This window comes from Pinus tabuliformis, chromosome 7, assembly GCF_031772625.1.
Source record: "Pinus tabuliformis cultivar Carrire ecotype Pingquan chromosome 7, CPIR1, whole genome shotgun sequence".
Lineage (NCBI taxonomy): Eukaryota > Viridiplantae > Streptophyta > Pinopsida > Pinales > Pinaceae > Pinus > Pinus tabuliformis.
Window position 1 is genome coordinate 367,361,143 of NC_142293.1, and position 24,656 is coordinate 367,385,798.

The 24,656-nt window shown below is 35.3% G+C and overlaps 1 protein-coding gene across 1 annotated transcript; it reads left to right on the top strand.

Moving 5' to 3' along the window:
• Positions 1–2,318: 2,318 nt before the first annotated feature.
• Positions 2,319–11,925, top strand: LOC149247494 (protein NRT1/ PTR FAMILY 5.6-like). Its single transcript, XM_089455886.1, has 4 exons — positions 2,319–2,606; positions 2,712–2,929; positions 3,048–3,604; positions 10,934–11,925. Exons 1-4 carry the CDS (start codon positions 2,435–2,437, stop codon positions 11,805–11,807), a joined length of 1,821 nt encoding a protein of 606 aa, XP_089312012.1. The 5' UTR covers positions 2,319–2,434; the 3' UTR covers positions 11,808–11,925.
• The last annotated feature ends 12,731 nt before the right edge of the window (positions 11,926–24,656 follow it).

Consider the following 24,656-nt stretch of genomic DNA (forward strand, 5'->3'; position numbering starts at 1 on the left):
GACAACCTTTAAATGATTTAAAGACTATATATATGTGGCCAATGACAGTGGATGTTTATTTATGATGATATATGTGTTTATAATTAAAGATATTATTTGTAAATTGATATCATTCTTACCTAATATTTATTTTGATTATATGATATTTTTATTTTTTTATTTTTTTTTGTAATATGATGATTATGTTTATTTAGTTTAGTATTTAATTTTAGGTATTTAAATGTTTTAGATAATTATATTAATAAATGTGTTTATTATGAAATAAGATTTTTATAATTTTAATTTAATTATTATTAATTATTAGATTAATGGTAGAGATTTAATATTCATAAAATATTTATAATATTCTTAATAATAGTCATATACCAAAGGTCTAGATTTATCATAAAAGTAGTTATGACCTTTTTACTTTTTTAATTAAAATTGCTTAATTAAAAAAATTCATATGAACGAGTGTTATGGTTTTTTGGGTATACGATATTGATAATCTATATTTATTAAAAATCTAGATACCTAAGTAAAAGTAAATCTTCATTGGTTTTTTTAATTTATACATGTTTAGCTTATATCTTAATTCATTTTATAATTAATAATAACTAGTACAATTTCTGATAGACATCAATCCATAATTAGGATCATATTGGGCCACCAACTTTTAACATGACTAAATTTATTATACCATAAAATACCTTAACAAAAGATTTATTATATTTTATTCTACACTTGTAGACTTTAAATAAAAACACTAATCAGTATAATAATACTAAATTAAAATTAAAATATAATTATATTTTTATAATTTTTAAAATTTGAATATAAAATAATATTGTTATTACTTTTTATGAATAGATACTTATCTTATCGAATATTGATACCTTAACAAAAGGTTTATTATATTTTATTCTACACTTGTAGACTTTAAATAAAAACACTAATCAATATAATAATACTAAATTAAAATAAAAATATAATTATATTTTTATAATTTTTTAAATTTTAATATAAAATAATATTGTTATTACTTTTTATGAATAGATACTTATCTTATCGAATATTGAATTTATATAACTAAGCTATTATATAAATCATTAAATCCACATGCACAAAATTGAATGGACATGAATCTTATAACACCGCCAAAACATGAAATCGAGTAACTTGTATATAACCCACACATTCAAAACTACATAAGCAGGTGGATAGACATGACCCTGTCTAAGAAACTAACATCGATCGCACTAGGAAAACAGATATTAGGTCAGGAAAATATCCACTTACAAGAATAATATACACTGTACTGTCCATTGCGCTTATAAATAGGCGAACATAAACAACCTACCAGCGTGTGTGGTTACAATTTTTTTCAAACATTGACAACCTACCAGGGTGTGTGGTTGCCAATTTTTTCCTAAACATCCACAAACTACCAGGGTGTGCGGTTACCAATTTTATCCAAACATCCACAACCTACCAGGGTGTGTGGTTACCAATTTTATCCAAACATCAACAACCTACGAGGACGTTGGGTTTCGAATTACGTAAAAAATAACTAAATTGCAACTTAAAAAATGGGTTGCTATGTGATGGTAATAAATTTTGTTATTTAAAAAGGGTTTAGAATGTATAAATACATTTAATGTTTGTAAAATTCTGAAAAACTAGGGAGATATGGTTTCGAATTACGTTAAAAATAACTAAATTGCAACTTAAATGGATTGCTAGGTGATGGTAATAAATTTTGTTATTTAAAAAGGGTTTAGAATGTATAAATACATTTGATGTTTGTAAAATTCTGAAAAACTAGGGAGATATTCGCATTTCATACGCGTTATAAAGTTTAAATTTAGCATTAATGTCCGAAAGAAAAAATTATTCATTCATATATATATAATAAAAAGTTGTTTTTAGTGTGATTTTAAAAAAAAAATTGGTGGTAAAATTTGATGGAAAAATTTAAAGTGAAATCTTGATTTGTGTTATTTAAACTAATTTTTTATCTGTATATGGATCCAACATCCTGAAAAACCCTAGAGCAGTTTCAGTGTGCAACTGTTGCCCATTAAACTTGGATTTCGATAAATTCCTGCAAAAAAAATTAAACCAGAAAAACTTAGAGAAAAAATTTCCAATAAAATTTACTAACTTAATATAATAATAGAAAGCACTATTAATTAAACTAAATTCAAAATAATTGATTACTTAAACTATATTAATAATATAACATAAAAATAATAGGTTTAACGGAATAAAAAAAGGGAAAGAACATGTGTTTCCTTCTGCAAAATCATATATTCAAATCTAATGGATAATACAGCTCCACTTGCATTGCACCCATAAATAGACTTGCAGTATCAACATTCTTGGAAGTGGAATTTCTAAATCTCATTGAAACATCATCAACATATAGAAGTTGGCCTGTGGATTGAGTATAATCATGAAATTCCAATTTTTTAAGGAATGGATGGAGTTTTGGAAAGCATCAGGGAAACCAGAGAGAAGAAAAGATGACCAAGACGACTGGGTCCAGGATGGATCCTTCGATATCAAAGGAAGGCCTGTTCTCAGATCGAAAACTGGTGGATGGAAAGCTGCGTTTTTAACCCTAGGTATCTCTTTATTTTATAAACTGCTATCATCTGTCTGCTCAAAATGCAGTCTAACAAGGATCCGTACCTAACCTAGTTATATTGTGAATTTGGGTGATTGTGCAGTAGTTGATTTCAGCGAGAGGCTCGCCTACTTTTCGATTCAAGCAAACTTGATCACCTATCTAACGAATGTCTTGCACGAAGGGCTTACAACTTCTGCTAAAAATGTCAGCTACTGGATGGGTGTCACATGCGTTACGCCTCTTGTAGGGGGCTTTATAGCAGATGCTTACTGTGGACGCTACTGGATGGTCCTCATCTCCTTGATAATCTATCTCCTGGTGAGACTGCAAGATTTTAAAAATCTATGTGCATAATAGTTGTTACAGCTACCTTATAGTTCTCCTGATTATGCAATCTATTTCATCTTGAGTAATCTTGTATAAATCCATGTTTTAGGGATTGCTCTTGTTGACGCTGTCAGTATCTCTGTCAGCTCTGAGACCACCTGAACATTGTGACGGCATATGCAGCAAAGCAACGCCTGCTCAGATTGGTATATTTTTTTCCTCTTTGTATTTGATATCCTTGGGGACCGGTGGTAACAAGCCCTCTTTGGAAGCATTTGGTGCAGACCAGTTCGATGAGGAAGATAAGACAGAAATGGCCAAGAAGAGTTCCTTCTTTAATTTCTGGTATTTTGCGCTTTTAAGTGGCCTTCTCTTAGCTGTCACAGTAATTGCGTACGTTGAGGATAACGTGGGCTGGGGATATGGGTTCGGGATCGTAACAGTGGCCATGGTTATAGCCACTGTTGTATTTCTGTATGGAACGCCATTCTACAGACACAAGCTTCCAGGAGACAGCCCTATCACTCGTATTGCGCAAGTTGTAGTCGCTGCTATAAGGAAAAGAAATATGAGCAGGCCTTCAGATGTGAGCCTGTTTTATGAAAATCAGGATGTAGAACTCATAAAATCAGGCCAGAGGCATCTGTCGCACACAGATAATTTTAGGTATGTTGAAGATTTAAATGATATGTATTTTTTTTTAAATTATTAGAAGATTTAGTAATTGGGTTGGTTTTGTATTTATATTGATTGACTAATAATATCAACCCCTGGGGGCATATTTAGACCTAGACCTCAGACCCAATGAAGAGATTTAAACCTCGAATTTTTTATTACATAACATAAGAGTATCATCAATTTAACTACTCGAATCCTAAATGATATGATTTCTTATATGTGAGAATAATGAAGAAATAGGATTAGTTAGTTATAGTTAGTTATGAGTTGAACAGAATAGTTGGTTGAAGTAGTTATTGAACAGAATTGAGTTTCCTATATAAGTGAAGTGTAATTGAGTAAATGATGAATAAAGTTAGTGAGTTTTATATTTTTATATGGTATCAGAGCTCAGGGTTTGAGCTGGGGTGAGAGGGCAGGTGAGGAAGGCGTGTTGTTTGTGCCACCTGCGTGGAGCCCAGCAGAACCGGTCTTCTTTGCTGCGTGTGAGTTTGTTGGGGCAGCATCTTTTCAGAACCGCTTGCTGGTGAGTGCTGTCGAAGTCCGTTGAGAGAACTCAGAACCGCTTGTTGCTGGTGGACGCACTGTTGTTGGTGCGGTGCTGTCGAGAACGGGCACCGTTGTGCGTATGTGCGGTAGAAGTTGAAGGAGCCTGGAAGGAGTGCTGTCGAGACGGAGCAGTGGTGCATTTGTGTGCCGAGGATTGCTGTGTAAGTTTGCTGTTGTGTTAACAGAACTCGATTGCTGTGTAAGCTTTCTGTTTTAATTAAGCCGTGGCTGTGTGTTGGCGTGTGGAACGTGTTGGCGTGTGGAACCTGAGCCGTGAGGCGGTGTGTTTGCTGTGTGAGGCCAGTTTGTGGTGCAGCGTGAGAGCCGTGAGGCGGAGCTGCGTGTTGCTGCGTGTGGTGCAGTGCGTGAAGACTGCTGCGTGTGTTGCAGCGTGAGAGACGGAGACCTGTGCGTGTTTCCAAGAAGACGGAGCAGTGGTAAGGAGTGCTGTCGATTTGTGATTTGTTGTGTTTACTGGCCGGCCATCCTTCTGAGCAATTTTCAGGCAAACTTGGACACGGCCCAGCCGGTATCGTGGAATTTGCAGGAAGGGCAGTTCACAAGGCGAAGGGCGGTATTTTGTCGTGCTACGTAATCTTTGAATTTAATGAGATTTGCTGTGGGTTTGTTGAACTCGTTAAGTCAGTAGAAAAGGCATCAAGTTTCAGTATAAATCATTAAAATTTTGTAGTAGGGGTTTGTTGAGCTTTTGCACAGTATCTGGCATAGAACACTTGTTTAAGAGATATTCGTGCTTGCGGGAAGTCTTATAAAACGTTTCCGTGACAGTAACAATGGCGCCCTCTAAGCGTCTTAGCATTCTTGAGAAGCGGTTTTGTGAACCTTATTTCGTTGCTGTTTGAAGTCAAACGGAAATCTGAGCAATCGTGAAGCGCTGCCAGAAGTGAAAGACGTGTTGTGTGAAGACCAGCGAGAGTCCGTTGTGCAGAGAATGTGTGTTTTTTTTGTGCGAGGTTTATGTTTTGCTGATGTGAGAACCCCGTGCTGTCGAAGACTGGTGCTCTCGAAGACCAAGGAGAGCATAGAGAAGCTGTAGAAAAGGCGTTTTGTTTGAAGTGTGATACAGATAACTGATATGTCTATTATTTTAGACTTTTTTGACGATGATCCTTTTAATGATCATTTTCTCATGAACCCATTTGGGATTAGCAGTATTTTTGAGTCCATTGACAAAGAGTTTCAAGTTGTTGAAGATCATGTCCCTGAAGAAATCACTCATGTTGTTGAGAATCAAGCTGTTGAAGAAATCACTGAGATTAAAGCTGTTGAAGAAATCACTGAGATTAAAACTTGCCCAGTTGTTAGAAGTTTTATTGGATCTACTTTGGAGGATACTACCATGGATGTTCTTCGAAGGCCGCTCATGTTCAAAGATGAATGCATTTTGGTGACTCCTTCGTTGGTTCCTCATGGAAAGTGGGGAGAAAATAATTACCTCGTTCGAGATCTTGCATTGCCTCTCAATCCAAGAGAGGTTGTTGACGTTAAGTATGTACGCAAGGAGCAAAGGAATTTCATCAGGAAATCCAAAAAGGTGAAGATGAAACTGCACCAGCAATGGAAAAGGAACAAGCATGGACCTTTTAATAAGAAGACAAAAATGAAATGTTTTGTTGTAAGCCTAGCTGAGACTTAGACCAGCAGGCAAGATAAAGTTTAAGTCGTCATCATTAAGAATATATATAGTTTGTTATATAGTTGGAATTAAGGGGGAGTGGTAGAAAGGTATTAATCCCAACTACCCTCTGTTAATGCAGTAGTTAGATAGAGAATACAACAGATGTTGAGAATACAGCAAATGTTCAAAGTACAAGTTCTAGAAGTCAGTTAGGTATGGTAGAAAATCCATTTCTCCATTAAGGGAGGATGTGAGAATAATGAAGAAATAGGATTAGTTAGTTATAGTTAGTTATGAGTTGAACATAATAGTTGGTTGAAGTAGTTATTGAACAGAATTGAGTTTCCTATATAAGTAAAACTCACTAACTTTATTCATCATTTACTCAATTACACTTCACTTATATAGGAAACTCAATTCTGTTCAATAACTACTTCAACCAACTATTCTGTTCAACTCATAACTAACTATAACTAACTAATCCTATTTCTTCATTATTCTCACATCCTCCCTTAATGGAGAAATGGATTTTCTACCATACCTAACTGACTTCTAGAACTTGTACTTTGAACATTTGCTGTATTCTCAACATCTGCTGTATTCTCTATCTAACTACTGCATTAACAGAGGGTAGTTGGGATTAATACCTTTCTACCACTCCCCCTTAATTCCAACTATATAACAAACTATATATATGCTTAATGATGACGACTTAAACTTTATCTTGCCTGCTGGTCTAAGTCTCAGCTAGGCTTACAACAAAACATTTCATTTTTGTCTTCTTATTAAAAGGTCCATGCTTGTTCTTGCCTGCTGGTCTAAGTCTCAGCTAGGCTTACAACAAAACATTTCATTTTTGCCTTCTTATGAAAAGGTCCATGCTTGTTCCTTTTCCATTGCTGATGCAGTTTCATCTTCACCTTTTTGGATTTCCTGAGGAAATTCTTTTGCTCCTTGCTTACACACTTAACGTCAACAACCTCTCTTGGATTGAGAGGCAATGCAAGATCTCGAACGAGGTAATTATTTTCTCCCCACTTTCCATGAGGAACCAACGAAGGAGTCACCAAAATGCATTCATCTTTGAACATGAGCGGCCTTCGAAGAACATCCATGGTAGTATCCTCCAAAGTAGATCCAATAAAACTTCTAACAACCGGGCAAGTTTTAATCTCAGTGATTTCTTCAACAGCTTTAATCTCAGTGATTTCTTCAACAGCTTGATTCTCAACAACATGAGTGATTTCTTCAGGGACATGATCTTCAACAACTTGAAACTCTTTGTCAATGGACTCAAAAATACTGCTAATCCCAAATGGGTTCATGAGAAAATGATCATTAAAAGGATCATCGTCAAAAAAGTCTAAAATAATAGACATATCAGTTATCTGTATCACACTTCAAACAAAACGCCTTTTCTACAGCTTCTCTATGCTCTCCTTGGTCTTCGAGAGCACCAGTCTTCGACATCACGGGGTTCTCACATCAGCAAAACATAAACCTCGCACAAAAAAAAACACACATTCTCTGCACAACGGACTCTCGCTGGTCTTCACACAACATGTCTTTCACTTCTGGCAGCGCTTCACGACTGCTCAGATTTCCGTTCGACTTCAAACAGCAACGAAATAAGGTTCACAAAACCGCTTCTCAAGAATGCTAAGACGCTTAGAGGGCGCCATTGTTACTGTCACGGAAACGTTTTATAAGACTTCCCACAAGCACGAATATCTCTTAAACAAGTGTTCTATGCCAGATACTGTGAAAAAGCTCAACAAACCCCTACTACAAAATTTTAATGATTTATACTGAAACTTATGCCTTTTCTACTGACTTAACGAGTTCAACAAACTCACAGCAAATCTCATTAAATTCAAAGATTACGTAGCACGACAAAATACCGCCCTTCGCCTTGTGAACTGCCCTTCCTGCAAATTCCACGATACCGGCTGGGCCGTGTCCAAGTTTGCCTGAAAATTGCTCAGAAGGATGGCCGGCCAGTAAACACAACAAATCACAAATCGACAGCACTCCTTACCACTGCTCCGTCTTCTTGGAAACACGCACAGGTCTCCGTCTCTCACGCTGCAACACACGCAGCAGTCTTCACGCACTGCACCACACGCAGCAACACGCAGCTCCGCCTCACGGCTCTCACGCTGCACCACAAACTGGCCTCACACAGCAAACACACCGCCTCACGGCTCAGGTTCCACACGCCAACACGTTCCACACGCCAACACACAGCCACGGCTTAATTAAAACAGAAAGCTTACACAGCAATCGAGTTCTGTTAACACAACAGCAAACTTACACAGCAATCCTCGGCACACAAATGCACCACTGCTCCGTCTCGACAGCACTCCTTCCAGGCTCCTTCAACTTCTACCGCACATACGCACAACGGTGCCCGTTCTCGACAGCACCGCACCAACAACAGTGCGTCCACCAGCAACAAGCGGTTCTGAGTTCTCTCAACGGACTTCGACAGCACTCACCAGCAAGCGGTTCTGAAAAGATGCTGCCCCAACAAACTCACACGCAGCAAAGAAGACCGGTTCTGCTGGGCTCCACGCAGGTGGCACAAACAACACGGTGTTCCGTTAACAAAACCAAGAATCACAGCAGTTTCTGCAAAGACCTTCACGCAGCACTCAAATGCTTTTCGAGGGTTTGGCACAACAGTCAATATGACACCAGAACTCCATGGCACAACAGTTTCTAAAATACCACCACGCCCAAATTTCTAGTAGTTATTGAACATTTGCTGTATTCTCAACATCTGCTGTATTCTCTATCTAACTACTGCATTAACAGAGGGTAGTTGGGATTAATACCTTTCTACCACTCCCCCTTAATTCCAACTATATAACAAACTATATATATTCTTAATGATGACGACTTAAACTTTATCTTGCCTGCTGGTCTAAGTCTCAGCTAGGCTTACAACAAAACATTTCATTTTTGTCTTCTTATTAAAAGGTCCATGCTTGTTCCTTTTCCATTGCTGGTGTAGTTTCATCTTCACCTTTTTGGATTTCCTGATGAAATTCCTTTGCTCCTTGCGTACATACTTAACGTCAACAACCTCTCTTGGATTGAGAGGCAATGCAAGATCTCGAACGAGGTAATTATTTTCTCCCCACTTTCCATGAGGAACCAACGAAGGAGTCACCAAAATGCATTCATCTTTGAACATGAGCGGCCTTCGAAGAACATCCATGGTAGTATCCTCCAAAGTAGATCCAATAAAACTTCTAACAACCGGGCAAGTTTTAATCTCAGTGATTTCTTCAACAGCTTTAATCTCAGTGATTTCTTCAACAGCTTGATTCTCAACAACATGAGTGATTTCTTCAGGGACATGATCTTCAACAACTTGAAACTCTTTGTCAATGGACTCAAAAACACTGCTAATCCCAAATGGGTTCATGAAAAAATGATCATTAAAAGGATCATCGTCAAAAAAGTCTAAAATAATAGACATATCAGTTATCTGTATCACACTTCAAACAAAACGCCTTTTCTACAGCTTCTCTCTGCTCTCCTTGGTCTTCGACAGCACCAGTCTTCGACAGCACGGGGTTCTCACATCAGCAAAACATAAACCTCACACAAAAAAAAACACACACTCTCTGCACAACGGACTCTCGCTGGTCTTCACACAACACGTCTTTCACTTCTGGCAGCGCTTCACGACTGCTCAGATTTCCGTTTGACTTCAAACAGCAACGAAATAAGGTTCACAAAACCGCTTCTCAAGAATGCTAAGACGCTTAGAGGGCGCCATTGTTACTGTCACGGAAACGTTTTATAAGACTTCCCGCAAGCACGAATATCTCTTAAACAAGTGTTCTATGCCAGATACTGTGCAAAAGCTCAACAAACCCCTACTACAAAATTTTAATGATTTATACTAAAACTTATGCCTTTTCTACTGACTTAACGAGTTCAACAAACTCACAGCAAATCTCATTAAATTCAAAGATTACGTAGCACGACAAAATACCGCCCTTCGCCTTGTGAACTGCCCTTCCTGCAAATTCCACGATACCGGCTGGGCCGTGTCCAAGTTTGCCTGAAAATTGCTCAGAAGGATGGCCGGCCAGTAAACACAACAAATCACAAATCGACAGCAGATGTTGGGGCAGCATCTTTAGATAAACAGCAGTGTTAATGGCTTCTGCCCAGAAACCATTAGAGATGTTCTTACCTTGCAGCATACTACGAGCAGATTCCACCAAGGTTCTATTCCATCGCTCAGCAACACCATTTTGCTGAGGGGTATGTGGCACTGTGAACTGTTGTTGAATTCCATTAAATTTACAATAGGTGTTAAATGCCTTTGATTTATATTCACCCCCTTGATCAGATCTGAGTATTTTAATACACTTTCCTGTTTGTTTTTCAACCATATTTCGAAATTCTTTAAAATACTCAAATATATCACTTTTCCTTCTAACGAAATAGACCCAGGTATATCTAGATCTATCATCAATAAAAATAACAAAGTATAAAGCACCACCAAGAGACCTAGTTTGCATAGGTCCGCATACATCAGTGTGAATTAATTCAAGAATATCATACTTCCGTTTCTCAGTATGAACAGGAAACTCTTCTCTATGCTGCTTACCAAGTGCACAAGTATTAATCCCAACTACCCTCTGTTAATGCAGTAGTTAGATAGAGAATACAGCAGATGTTGAGAATACAGCAAATGTTCAAAGTACAAGTTCTAGAAGTCAGTTAGGTATGGTAGAAAATCCATTTCTCCATTAAGGGAGGATGTGAGAATAATGAAGAAATAGGATTAGTTAGTTATAGTTAGTTATGAGTTGAACAGAATAGTTGGTTGAAGTAGTTATTGAACAGAATTGAGTTTCCTATATAAGTGAAGTGTAATTGAGTAAATGATGAATAAAGTTAGTGAGTTTTATATTTTTATATTATATTCATCCAGAATTATTTTGCACAGATTTTTTTCTTGCAGTTCTCTTGAGAAATTCACAATTAAAAACAACAAATTGAATTATTCTCTTTTTGAGCTATTATTTCTCTTGCCTGTCATGTATACAGTAAGTAAAAAGCTTAATCTATTAATATCTGCTGTTTGGCTGACAACGTATTAGGTTTCTGGACAAGGCGGCCATAATGGTGCAAACAGAATTGAATACTAACGCACAGATAAGTGTAAAGCCAAATCCATGGAAGGTCTGCACAGTAAGTCAAGTAGAGGAAACGAAACTTATATTGAGGATGGTGCCCATCTGGTTGTCTTGCTTAATTTTTGGAATAGCTGCAGTATCACAGAACACATCGTTCTTCATAAAGCAGGGCGGCACCATGGATAGAAGCATGGGTTCCCACTTCCAAATCCCGCCGGTTTCTCTTGGCGTCTTTTCCGCCATCTCTGGACTTGCTTTTGTTACTATATACGACCGGTATATGGTGCCACTGGCCAGAAGAATAAGAGGCGAAGAACGAGGATTAACTGTGCTACAAAGAATTGGAATTGGCCTCTTCTTTTCTGTCTTGTGCATGGTGACGTCAGCTCTAGTGGAAAAAAAGAGGATTCATGTAGCAGAAACTCATGGCTTACTCGACAGCCCCAAAGCCACAATCCCTATCAGTGTTTTCTGGTTAGCTCCACAATTTGCTTTGTCGGGAATAGCAGATGTGTTTACTCTAGTAGGATTACAGGAATATTTCTATAATGAAGCGCCTGATAGTATGAGGAGTTTGGGTATTGCCTTCTACGTAAGTATCATCGGCGTCTCCAGTTTTCTCAACGGTCTGTTCATAACCTTAGTTGAAGGAATAACCAAAAGAGGAGGGCATCAAGGTTGGCTGGTCAATAATATAAATAGGTGTAAGTTGGACTATTTTTACTGGCTCTTGGCGATACTGAGTGCTGTCAATTTATGTTGTTATGTTTATATTGCTCACATATACACATACAAGAAAGTGAAGAAAAATGTAACTAATACAACGGATTTTGCATAAGCTAGCTAATAAAGGATCATGGATGGTGAATTAATATGTTTTCTCCCAGCTTGAACTGGACTGTGAATACAAAACATACCATGGGAAAGCAGTTATGGCATGGTAATTTTTTTCTTCATAAAAGCAGGTATTGCATGGTTAGTTTTGCATAAATTTGTCGAGAGTAGTGATGTCTTCGTCCTGCTTTCCAGATCACTATTATATCAGTATAATCTTATTCTAATAACTTTGCTTTTCGTTTTTCGGAGAGCCTGAATTACAATCTGACATCGTTCACTTTGCATATTCAGTTAATATTATATGTTATTTTATGCATGAGGTGTAGAATTTGGTTTGATCTTAATATTATATGAGGTTATTTCATCCCTGAGGTGTGGAATTTGGTTTTTTTTTTTCTAATCAGATTTATGATAAAATTTTATGGAAAGAGATTGAGGAGAGAAATTATTTTGTAAGAACTAAACTATTTTACTCATGAATTGAGAATTTTGAGTGAAATTTAACAACTATCACTAGTCAAATTTAAACTTCATAGGAAGAAAGTGAAAATAAAAATTATTTTACAGGAATTAAACTATCCCAAAAAACCTTTAAACTTCTAGCAATTTTAATGATAACCATTTATTATAAATTTTTCTTCCATACAACTAATAAGTTAATTATGACCTATACTCAAACTAATATATATATTCATACGATTCTCAACCCCTCTTTGTAAATTTTGATAACTATAACTTATACTCAAATTAGTATTTATCCTCAACTCCTTATATGAGATTTAAACCGGTCAACTCCTCCCCTAAGATTTGAACTGGTCAACAAATAATAAACCCTAACAAATCAGCTAAACTACAGGTAGTGAGTATATATATATATATATATACAATGACAATGTATCCGCCATATGAGATTTGAACGGGTCAAGTCTTCCTGTGAGATTTGAACCGGTCAACAAATAATAAACCATAACAAATCAACTAAACTACACGTCGTGAGTATATATATACAAAATGACAATGTATCCGGCCACCATTCGCTTGGCATATTCGTATCTGATTAAGACTATTTTGACGCGTATGATCTGCATATTTTGAGATACGGGTTTGGTCACTTGGCATATTCATATTCGATTAAGACCTCTTTGACCGGACGCTTAATGATCTCCATATTTTTAGAGGCGCGGTCGGAAATTTATGCCTCTTTTGTTTATTAAAGTATGGTCTAGCTACAACCTTGCAAGCAGGTTCAAATAACAGATTTATTAATGATCATTGTATTACTAAGGTCAAAGCACTTCCGCTTAGAATTTTATAATCTGATGTCGCTCACTTTGTACGTTACGCTTTAAACTTTGTAGATGATGAGATGCAGTCTCCACAATTACTGATATACTGCTAAAAAAGGACTGTGATAATTGATTTGATGGATTGATTAAGGATCATGCTGCTGTGATTTAACACTTTGGATACTGCGTTGATCAATTTGGTAAATGAATGGTGTCTCACACTATTTTTATTATTTTATTATGCACAAGGCTATATACGTCGAGGAATTGTAAATTTCAACGAATTTTGAAGAAGTATTGTTTAAATCACGCAATGGATTCAGCGCTATTAAAATTTTCTATCTTATTCATCATCTTGAAATTTAACAATTTTAACCTGGATTTACAAAAATCTTCGCAGAAATTTATCAAAAATATTGCCAGAATTTTCATGATTTTCAGGGGAAAAAGCAATCTGGTTAGACTACTGTTTCTATATGGTTATAAAGCAAACCGTCAAACTGTAAGAAATGCCAGTTTATTCATTTAGAAAATTTGGTAAGAAATGCACATTTATTCATTTAGAAAAGCAAACGGTCAAACTGTAAGAAATGCCAGTTTATTCATTTAGAAAATTTGGTAAGAAATGCACATTTATTCATTTAGAAAATTGAAAATTGTTATAGAAACACAAAGTTAATTATTTTATAAAATTTGTTGAGTCAAACTAGTTAATATAGAAGAGATGTTATAATATTATATTATGTTATTTGATGTAAACATTTTGACACACTGAAATTATATAAATATAAAATAAAAATAAAACTAGCACAACCACATTAATAAATGTGGTTGATATGGGCTTTAAGCTTCAACTTAATATATACTATATTATAAATCTAATATTCTAAATTAATATATTAATATATCAAATCTAAGATTAATATCAAAAACTCTAAGATTATAAAGTCAAGGAATCATAAAACCAAGGGATTATTAATATTATAAACCCAAAGAATTAAGAAACCAATGGTGTTAATATTATAAATCCAAAAGTTCAATAAACCAAAGAATTAATAAATTCAAGGAATAAATATTGAAAATCCAAAGGAATAATAATAAAGTAAAGGAATAAATATTAAAAACCCAAGGATTATTAATATTGTAAACCTAAGAAATTGTTAAATCCAACACATTAAAATTAAAAACATTTGGGATTAATATTAAAAACTCAATGGATTATTAATATTACAAACCCAAGCATAAATATTCCTCGAGTTTAATATTCTTCCCTTGGGTTTACAATAACAATCCCTTGGGTTTACATTATTCCCTTGGGTTCATATTCCTAGGGTTTAATATTCATAAGGTTCATATTCCAAGGATTTAATATTATTCGCTTAGGTTTAATATTATTCCCTTGGCTTTATAATCCCACTGAGATTAATATTATAAACCCAATGGATTAATATAGAAAACCCAAGAGATTAATATTATAAACCCTTGATATTAATATTATAAACATAAGCAACTATTAATATTATAAACCCAAGGAATTTATATTATAAACCCAATGGATTTATATTAAACCTAGGATTAATGTTATTATTATCCAATTTTAAGGTCACGGCCAAACCAGACACCAAATTGGTGTATGAGACCCCCTTATTTGTGGGACAAGGGACCCACCTCCACGCAACAATTTGACTGCTAAGTCTATTAACGCATACATAGTCTACACTCTCTAGTTTTGAACATGTGACCTCTTAGGAGGAAACATATGTTTTTAACCATTAAGCTCACTCCAGTTGTATTAATAAACCCTATCATTAATATTATACCCTAGTAATATCAATCCCTTGGGCTTATTAATCTAAGGGTTCATATTCCTAGTGTATAATATTAACGATAGGGTTTATAATATTAATCTTAGCACAACCACATTAATAAATGTGGTTGATATGCGCCGATAGGCATATATAAATAAGATACTCAACCACATTAGTAAATATGTTTGGAAAACACTAATAGACATTAATGGTATAGATCTAATATTAATCACAATATTAATATTCATATTATAAATATATAATAATAAAAATAATAACAATATTAAAAAATATTAATATTTATAATAAATAATAATAATAATAATAATAATAATAATAATAATAAATAATATTAATAAAAAATTAAAATAATAGAAATACTATTAATAATAAATAATAATAATATTAATAATAATTAATGTTGAGAATGGTTGACTATGAATGATTTTCACATTGAGAGAACCTTCGTCACAATGCAACGTCAAACCATGATTGACCATGGTTGACCACAGACGACCATGATTGTCACAATGTGAGGTTGGACCATGAGACGATATTTCTCACAATGTGACCATGGTTGATTTTCATATAGAAATCATCTTAAACCCTAAGATTAATATTAAACCCTAGGATCAAAATTATAAACTTTATGAAGAATATTATACTCTAGGAATATGGACCCTTAAACTAATAAACCTAGGGGATTGATATTATAAACCCAGGGGATTAATAAACCCAAGGAATTATTAATAGTATAAAACCAACGGATTAATATTATAAACCTTGAGGATCATTAACACAAGCAATCAAGAAACCCAAGAGATTAATATTATAAACCCTAGGGATTAAAAGCCCAATAGATTAATATTGTAAACCCAAGGGATTAACAAATCTAAGGGATTAATGAACCCAGTGAATTAATAGTATTATAAACCCAAGGCACTAATAAACCCAAGGGAATAATATTAAATCGTAGGTATATATACCCTAAGATAAATATTATGAACCCTAAAATAAACATGGTTGACCATGGTTGATTTTCATATTGAAACAATCTTTGTCACAATGCAATGTTCGACCATGAATGATTTTCATATTGAGATAATCTTTGTCACAATGCGACATTGGTCCATGGTTGATTTTCTTATTGAGACAATCTTTGTCACAATGTGACCATGGTTACTGACCATGGTTGACCATGATTGACCATGGTTGATTTTGTGTCTTAACACAATCTTCGTCACAATGGGATATTGGCCATCGTTAATCATGGTTAACCATCACTAACTTTCATATTGAAACAATATTTTTCACAATGTGACATTGGACCACTGTTGACCATGGTTAACCATGAATGACCATAATTGAACATGGTAAACCATGTTTGACCAATGTTGATTACGATTGACCGTGATTGAGTCATGGTTGACAATGATTGATTTTCATATTGCGAAAATCCTATGATAAACCCTAAGATAAATATTATAAACCAAGGTTTATAAAACCTATGATAAATATTATAAATGGTAAAGTAAACATGGTTGACCATGGATGACCATGGCTCACCATAGTTTATTTTCATATTGAGACAATATTTGTCATAATGTGACATTGGACCATGGTTGACCATGATTGATTTTCATATTGAGACAATCATTGTCACAATGTGACTTTGAACCATGGTTGACCTTTGTTGACCATGATTATAAACCTAAGGGATTTATATTAAACCCTAGGATTAATATTATAAATCCTATAAATAATGTTGTACCCTAGGAATATGAACCCTTAGATTAATAAATCCAAGGGATTGATATTATAAACCCAAGGGAATAATAAACCCAAAGGATTAACACTAAAACCCCAAGGGAATACTATTAAACTTAAGGGATTAATATTATGAACCCAACATATATAAACCCTAAGACAAATATTATAAACCCTAAAATAAACATGGTTGACCGTAGTTGAGCAAGGTTGATTTTCATAATGAGACAATCCTTTTCACAATGCAATGTTGGACCATGGTTGACCATGATTATTTTTCGTATCGTGAAAATCCTATGATAAACACTAAGATAAATATTTTAGACCAAGGTATATAAACCCTATGATAAATATTATAAATGATAAAATAAACATAGTTAACCATGGTTGATTTACATATTAAAACAATCTTCGTCACAAGACGATGTTGGACCATGGTTCACCATGGTTGACCATGACTTATTTTCATATTGAGACCATCTTTTTCACAGTGTTATGTTGGATCATGGTTGACCATGAATTTCCATGATTGACCATGGCTAACCATGGTTTACTTTCATATTGAGACAATCTTTGTCACAATATAACGTTGGACCATGGTTCACTATGGTTGATGATGAGCTCCAGTATTGCAACAAGGATGTTGCAACTCCTAGGGATACCAACTTTACTTCAATAACCCTGGGTTCGTACAAACTTGGAGGTGACAATGTTGTATAGAGAGTAGATGCAATGGTCTACTCTTGTTATTTTCCAACAAGGGGCGATAGTCCACTAGGGTTTTTAAAACCAATCTTATATTGACTAGAAGGAGACTAACTACCAAATAGCAAAGGGAAAACTATTCTTAATGCAGAAAGGAAATGCTGCCTACTCTAGGAAATGAAAGTGTTGAATTGGAAAGTGCTATAAAGTGACATGAAATCATCTAACTAAGCATCTAAACATATTTCTTGCAAAAGAGACCTAACTTAACCTTGCATCTAACATCTAGTTATTTGGACTAAATAAGAATGGAAATTATCCTAAAACTACTGTGACTATTGCATGCATGTGCTAACTAGAAATTGCAGAAAAGCCTTTTTGATTTTCAATGTTATGAATTCAATGCTAATTTAACCAATTTATTCTTTGGCATGGGAGACAGGTATGGGGAAATAGGTCTAGAATGGTTTTCAGGGTATGGAAGCCATGTGGAGGCTTAACCTAATCTCAGATGACCATTTTTTCTCAATTCAAGCTTAAAACAGGCTCCTACATGGGTTTTTGTAGTACTATAGAATGTCCTAGTTCTACTACAAGAAACAAGTCGAAAGCTTATAGGGGGTAGGAAAGGTAGAATGAAGTGTGGGAAAGGTGTCTGATGGGGGAATAAGGCACAAAGGAGGTGCACACTACCCAAGGCTCAACCCAAGTCTTCAAGATGGTTGGACTTGCTCAAGGAAAATGTCCACTTTTCTACAAAACAGAAATTCAGATTAAGGTTTGATGGACTTTGGAAACGTAGGTGGAGAAGACTTGGATGAGGCTGGTGAGATGAGGTCTCCCTACAGATCAGAAACTCCTGCAACAACATACATTATTTTCTTCATTTATGCACAACTTCATTTATATATGGAAAATATGAGTTGAATTTAGGAAAAACAGAGTTATTAATAGCTAATGGCTAAGTCTATGAATGGAAGTGCTTCTAAACCATAGCAAACTCAAGAAACCAAAATGAAAATTGTAGGTATTTCTAAGAAATTTAGAAACAATGATCTATGCAACAAGAAATCCTAAGTTATGTAGTGATCAAAGAATAAATCTGGTTTTGGGCTGTGAGAATGGAACCCTCAAACCATGATCCCATAAGGGAGATGAGGCAGAGGCCACTACCATAAGCTTTTATGAAGTGTTTACTTTCACTATTGTACCACTGATCTATCTGTTCACAAATGGAAGAAAACTAAGTAATCATCCAAATACTTGTAGATTAAACAAAACCAAAATCACTTCAGTAGCTAATGATGAATGTAATCTAAGCATACATATACAAAAAGAGGAACCTCTGCTGCTAGGGTTGGGCCCTAACCTAAGAGCTTTATCCCTCTGAGTCAAATCAGTGCTAGATCAAGGGAATGCTTCTCATTCTTATCAAAATGTCAAAAATACATAAGATTTATCAGTCACAATGTCTTAGCTCGAAAATGCCTCTTGGCTACAACAAAAAAAGTCGAATCCTAATGAGGCCCTAGGCCTTCTTATTTATACAACTGAAGCTACTAAAAAATTTCTTAAAATTAGGGAGGCTTGGCTCCAAAACTCAAGATTAACTTATTTTTAACTATCACTGGCTTGGCTTCCAATGACCTTGGTGAGTTTGTTCGTTTGTAACTCTGAGCTGATGAGATCTAGTGGAGGAATCTTTGAGTGGTTAAGGAGGGAGATCCAATCTCTTCAAATCCCTCTTGCTTGTCTACTTCGAGTTCTTGCACTTAAATTAGCCAAAATTGCTCCAAATCCTGCAATTAATGCACATTAGGCCACATGACATAAGATCTCATCTTTACCCTTATCACTAAGCAAAATATAATAAAATATGTAAAGAAATGTGAGAAAAGTTTATTCTAATAAGCTAGAGAGTGGCATTAAGGTCCATATAATTTACCTATTGATGAGCTTCATCATCACCCCTTACTGAAAGTGTTGCTCATCCTTTTACCAATTTAATCTATGTCAATTTCTTTCAATGCTCTTGTGGCCTCTCTGACATCCCAGGCTTCTGTTGATGTATTCTCCTATTGTGGATAAAATCCTACATGTTTCTTCATTTCCTCCCACTACTTTCTTTCCTCTTCCTCCTTTCTTCCTACTAACATACCCAAGAGCAATGGTGGATTGAGTTTCAAACCCATCCAGTTGATTTTGAGTCTTTGTAGTGCCGTCTTATATAGTGGGGTCCTTTCTAGTGAATCCCTCATTCTTTCAGGGGAATGATACTCCCTGATCCTTAGCTTGTATGGTAGGGTGCCCCATCTCCTTTGGCTTGCTTGATGGCTTTCATTCCCTAGAAATCTCAAGGTTCCCTCAAAATAAGTGGCTCCTTGCTCTTTTGTAGCTAGGTATCTTGGTGCAAGCCAGGGATCATTGGCGATGATGTTGTGGGTGATAATGACAGCCATGGAATTGATCTATTCTAATCTGATGTAAAGGGGCTCTTTTTCTTCTCTTTCCAACACCCTCTTTACTTCCATAGCCCTGGCCTCCACATGACTCATCCATGATGCAAAGGCCATTAGTTGTAAATCCCCCAACTTTGGATTGGGATTCCACACATTCAAGTCTGTTAAGGCCAAGTTGTGTAAGTAGAATTCAGATATCTCGACCTTATCTTCTAGGGTGCTTTGGTCACAAAGCTCAATGAACTACCTATAGTCTTGGAAAGGCATAGTCCCTCATTATTCTAGGGTCTTTATCTGAAATTTCAACCATTGATCTTTTAGGTACACGACATATGACTTTGGTGGCATGCTGCACTGGAGTGCCTCCATAGGGAAGCTTTCTATAGTGGCCAATTGGCTCTCTTTTTCTTGTACCTACCTCCTCAGCCATGTGTTTTCAACCTCTAGTTGAGATTTTATAACTCTTTCCTTATCTCTTATCCTACTCAACTCTCTGCCCGTATCTATTAGCTTCTCTTCCATATGGCTCACATCCTCTACATTCTTTGATTTATAAATTTGCATCCAGCGATGTGTCCTTTCTCTCTCCTTCTCAAGCTCAAAGAAGAGAGGGATGAAAAATTTCTATGGTATTACTTTGCCTCCCTCAATGAATGTGTAATAGGAGCTAAGATTGGGTTGTGGTCTAGGTTCCTGTAGCTCTTAGGATTCTCCCTTTAATGTCTTTGGAGCATCTGCCTCCCTATTGCTTTTTCTGTGTTTCCTATAGTGCTGATAGAGTTTCCTGTAGGACTATCTGTGTTTCCTGTAGGAGGCTTTTCCCTTTCTAAAATGGGGTCAAAGGTTCTTTGGTTTTCTTTGTTGAGGTTGACCTAGTGACAGGCCTCCTAACATAAGTGATTGGCGACTTTGGGGAAGCATGTTTTGATGTTCCCTCTTCACCTTTCATTTCTGGGGAGACTAGTTTTCCTTATCCTTTTGGTGAGTCTTCAGTGATGTTAGGAATCTTGGTAGGTGTTTGTGGTCTCCCCTGTTTGATCCTAGTGCTCATCCTTGTTTTGAAATATAAGGGAGTCTACCTTTACCTTTTTCCTGTTGACTTTATTGGTGTTCTTAGGGCAGCCAAGGCAGCAACTGCCTTCTTTTCTGTGGGTTCAGGAGACACTCTTAGAGATTCCTCCCCTTCCTTGGTATTTTTTTTAGGGCTTGCCTCATCCTTTTGTGATTATTCTCCACTTTTCTCTTCTCCTTATTCATCTTCCTCTGTTTTATTGGTCTCTTCCTCCTCTTCTTCTTCACGTTCCTCTGCTTCTTCTCCAGGTCCTCCTCAACTTCTTCAGGTTCTTCCTCTTCTTCTTCCTCCTCACCACTAGAGGTTGGGTCCCTTTCATATTCAATTGCTTCAATTACAGCCTCCCTATCCATGTCCCTAAATGTGGACCATAGAATAGGGACTCTTAATTGGTTTAAGGCATCTTCTAGTATGAGCTTGATTAATCCATGATGTGCCAGTTGTTGATGTTTTCCTTCCTATACGTTTATGCTCACATCTATTATTGATTGCAACAAGAAGTAGGGCACATTAAGTCTTCTGTTAAGGGGTAACTCTTCTCCAAATATCAGCTCATGGAGGAGTCTAAATTGGTAACCATAGACTATACTGAGCCTTCCCTCACAAGAAATATACTTGAGAATGTGATAGATTACTTCATCCCAAGGATAGGAAAGGCTCTCCCTTCTAATCCCATTTTTGTCCTCATTTGGCTCTTCATCTCTCAAGAAAAAGTTCTTCTTAGCATAAGTGCTGCTAGCTTTATCCTCCTTTCTCCATTGCATGCCTAGAGGAAGTGTAGTGATTTTGCTAATGATTTCAGGCGTAATTGTTACTGACAATCCTCTCACCACAGAAGTAGCACTGACTCTAGCCTGAGGTGTGAGTGACATGGCGAATTCTCGAGCTACATCATTATCATATCCTCTAAGTAGCTCGAAGAATCCCAACTATTGATGCCTTCTAAATATCTCTTCAATAGGGGGATGGAGATGTATTCTGGATGTCCCTATGGGCTCCCTTCTGTTGAAACCTCCTGCCATTTTCTCCTCTCTATCAAGCTGACTGTAGGTAGTTTGGTGGCTTAGCTCTAGATCTTTCTAAGGTGACTAAGGGTTTAGAGTTTAGGAGGGTGATGACTGTAATTCTTTCTTTATCCCCACACAATTTCTCCACACAATTCTATCTATTCCCATGCACACTGTAATTACTAGAAAAAAATGAAGATTTCTTTTCCTTTTCCTCTTTCCTAGCTATCAAGTCAAAACAAAGAGGATATGGGCCACCTACCTTTCACTGTGATGCCCTGGGTGAGGAGAATTTCTGAGTAGCTAGGCCCTAGGCACCCTGTTACTGAGTATTTTGACAATTCCCACTGTTTCCTGTAGTTTCTCTATGTTTCCTGTAGGTGTTCACTGTAGGATGAGGGTAAAAGCATGTTAATGTGTCTCATTATATGGAAAAAGCAAAAAAGTACTCAAATGAAAAAAGATAAAAAAATGAATATAAAAATATCAATTAAATGAGTTGAGTTTCATACTTGTTAATTATAAAAAATAAATGCTAAATTTGTAACAAAGCTAACTGACAATAAATTTTGGTAAAAGCTATAGTGAACCTATTTAATGGGTTCAAAAAATATAAATAATGTTATAAAAAGTAAATACTAAATTTGTAAATAAGTCAACTGATAGTAAATATTGGTAAAAACTATGGTTAATCACTCACAAAATATAAATAACTTTTTTAAATATGCAGGTTTAAATATGTAAAGTTAAATGAAATGCTAAAACTCTTTAAAAATATATATAAAAATAGAATTAGAATTTCTAAACAAATAATTTTATATATTATATTTTGAATAATATAAAATATGTTATTATATTCATAATTAAAAATTTTATTATAAAAAATTTAAAATATATTTTAAAAATTTTCAAAAAATAATTTTAACATTTTGTTATATGTTATTTTCAAATTTCTATTAAAAACAATTGATTTTATAAACTTGAAAGGGTAGTTTCTTGGATCGCAGTTTTATATATACAAAAAGATTATCATTTTTACTAGTATTTTAATAATAATTAAAAAATATGCTTACTTTTTATTTTTAATTTCTTTTAGTAATCTTTAGAATGTTCACAACATATCTCTTAAAGAAATTGGAATTAAAAATACATAAATCAATAGAGAAATGGGGGGTCGCAATTTTGTCACTATTTAAAAATTTATGTAAAATACTAATGAATATCTTTTAAAGAAAATGAATAAATTAGATAAAAAATATATATTAAATTTTAGAAAAAATATGACTTGAAATTGAATTTAAATTGACATGTTTTGTCTTCTTTTACCACTACCTAATTCTTGATTATTTTGTAAATTTAAGAGTAAACATTCCAACTCCATTTATTTTTATAAAACTTCTTTTCCACAAAAAGGGAAAAAGTGATACACATTAACATGCTTTTACCCATGACCGAGACTAGTTTTCTTCTTTGATGGCTCCTCCAGGAGGTCCTAGTTCTCTAAATCTAGAAACGAACGATGTGTGCATGACAGTCAGGAATTTTTGCTATTTATGGTTGATTCCTTGGAGCTTTGTGCTGGCTAGCATTGTACGTAATTTCCCCTTCTGGACCGTTGGCCCACCATTAGTTATCATGCAGCCTTTCCTCATAATCATCACCCACTCCTGTAAAACTTAACTCAACCACCTTTTCGACTTATTTGCTTTGATGCAACCTTGCCACATGGCCTGCTGACTAGGACTTCACTTTTTGTTTTCGGGTTGAGGGTGGCCAAGTTAACTGGCCACCTTCAGCTTATAAAATCAACTTTTTCATATTCTTACATTTTTATCATATTCGTACTTAGGAAAAAGTGCGGATGAGGTGCCATACCTGTGGCATCCTTCACTTGGTCTATGAATGTTGGAGGGTGTCTCTATTGTGCCTCTTCTTGTTCAGGTACATGTTTTCCTTTGCTCTTGTTTTTTTTATTTCACCTAGCTGATATGTTTGTCTTCTTTGTTGTGATGTGCAGGTGTTGGCCTCTTTTGCTGTTGCTGAGCTCTAGATAGGTGCCATAGTGCCTGCAGGGGTGCTGATACTCTTTCTCTGCATGGATGCTGAAGGAGGAGCATGGAGATTGTTGTTATCATAACATAGGTTGCTACAGGGTTTCCTGTAGTACTACAAGAAATCTTGTAGCTGCCTCTTTCTTAATTTTTTTGTTTTTTTTTCTTGGAGGAGGAATAGGTGGTGAGGTAGGAGTGGAAGGGGTGGAAATGGGGGAGATGGAGTGGTAGGTGAGGTAGGCCATTGATGGTATGGCCCTTGGAATTATATATATATATATATATATATATATATATATATATATATATATATATATATATATATATATATAATTCCAAGGGCCATACCATCAATGGCCTACCTCACCTATATATATATATATATATATCTATATATATATATATATAGATATATATAGATATATATAGATATATATATATATATATATATATATATATATATATATATATATATATATATATATATATACATGTTCATGAGTTGGTGTTGGGTGAGATGTGGTGAGGTCAATGGTCTCCTCTTTCAACCCCGAACATGCCTGCATCATCATATTCCATTCCTATAGAGTTTTAGGACATCCTGTAGTAACTACATGAAACCTTAAAGTAGTAAGAAAATTGCCTGGAAACTAGTTTTTGATGCTTGGAGATGAGAATGGATAATAGAGACATGG

Excerpts from the sequence above, each read along its gene's own strand:
- LOC149247494 (XM_089455886.1), top strand. The coding sequence starts at position 2,435 with ATGAAATTCCAATTTTTTAAGGAATGGATGGAGTTTTGGAAAGCATCA. Across the intron at positions 2,607-2,711 it reads AGCTGCGTTTTTAACCCTAG|TAGTTGATTTCAGCGAGAGG; the intron begins GTATCTCTTTAT and ends GTGATTGTGCAG. Across the intron at positions 2,930-3,047 it reads CCTTGATAATCTATCTCCTG|GGATTGCTCTTGTTGACGCT; the intron begins GTGAGACTGCAA and ends TCCATGTTTTAG.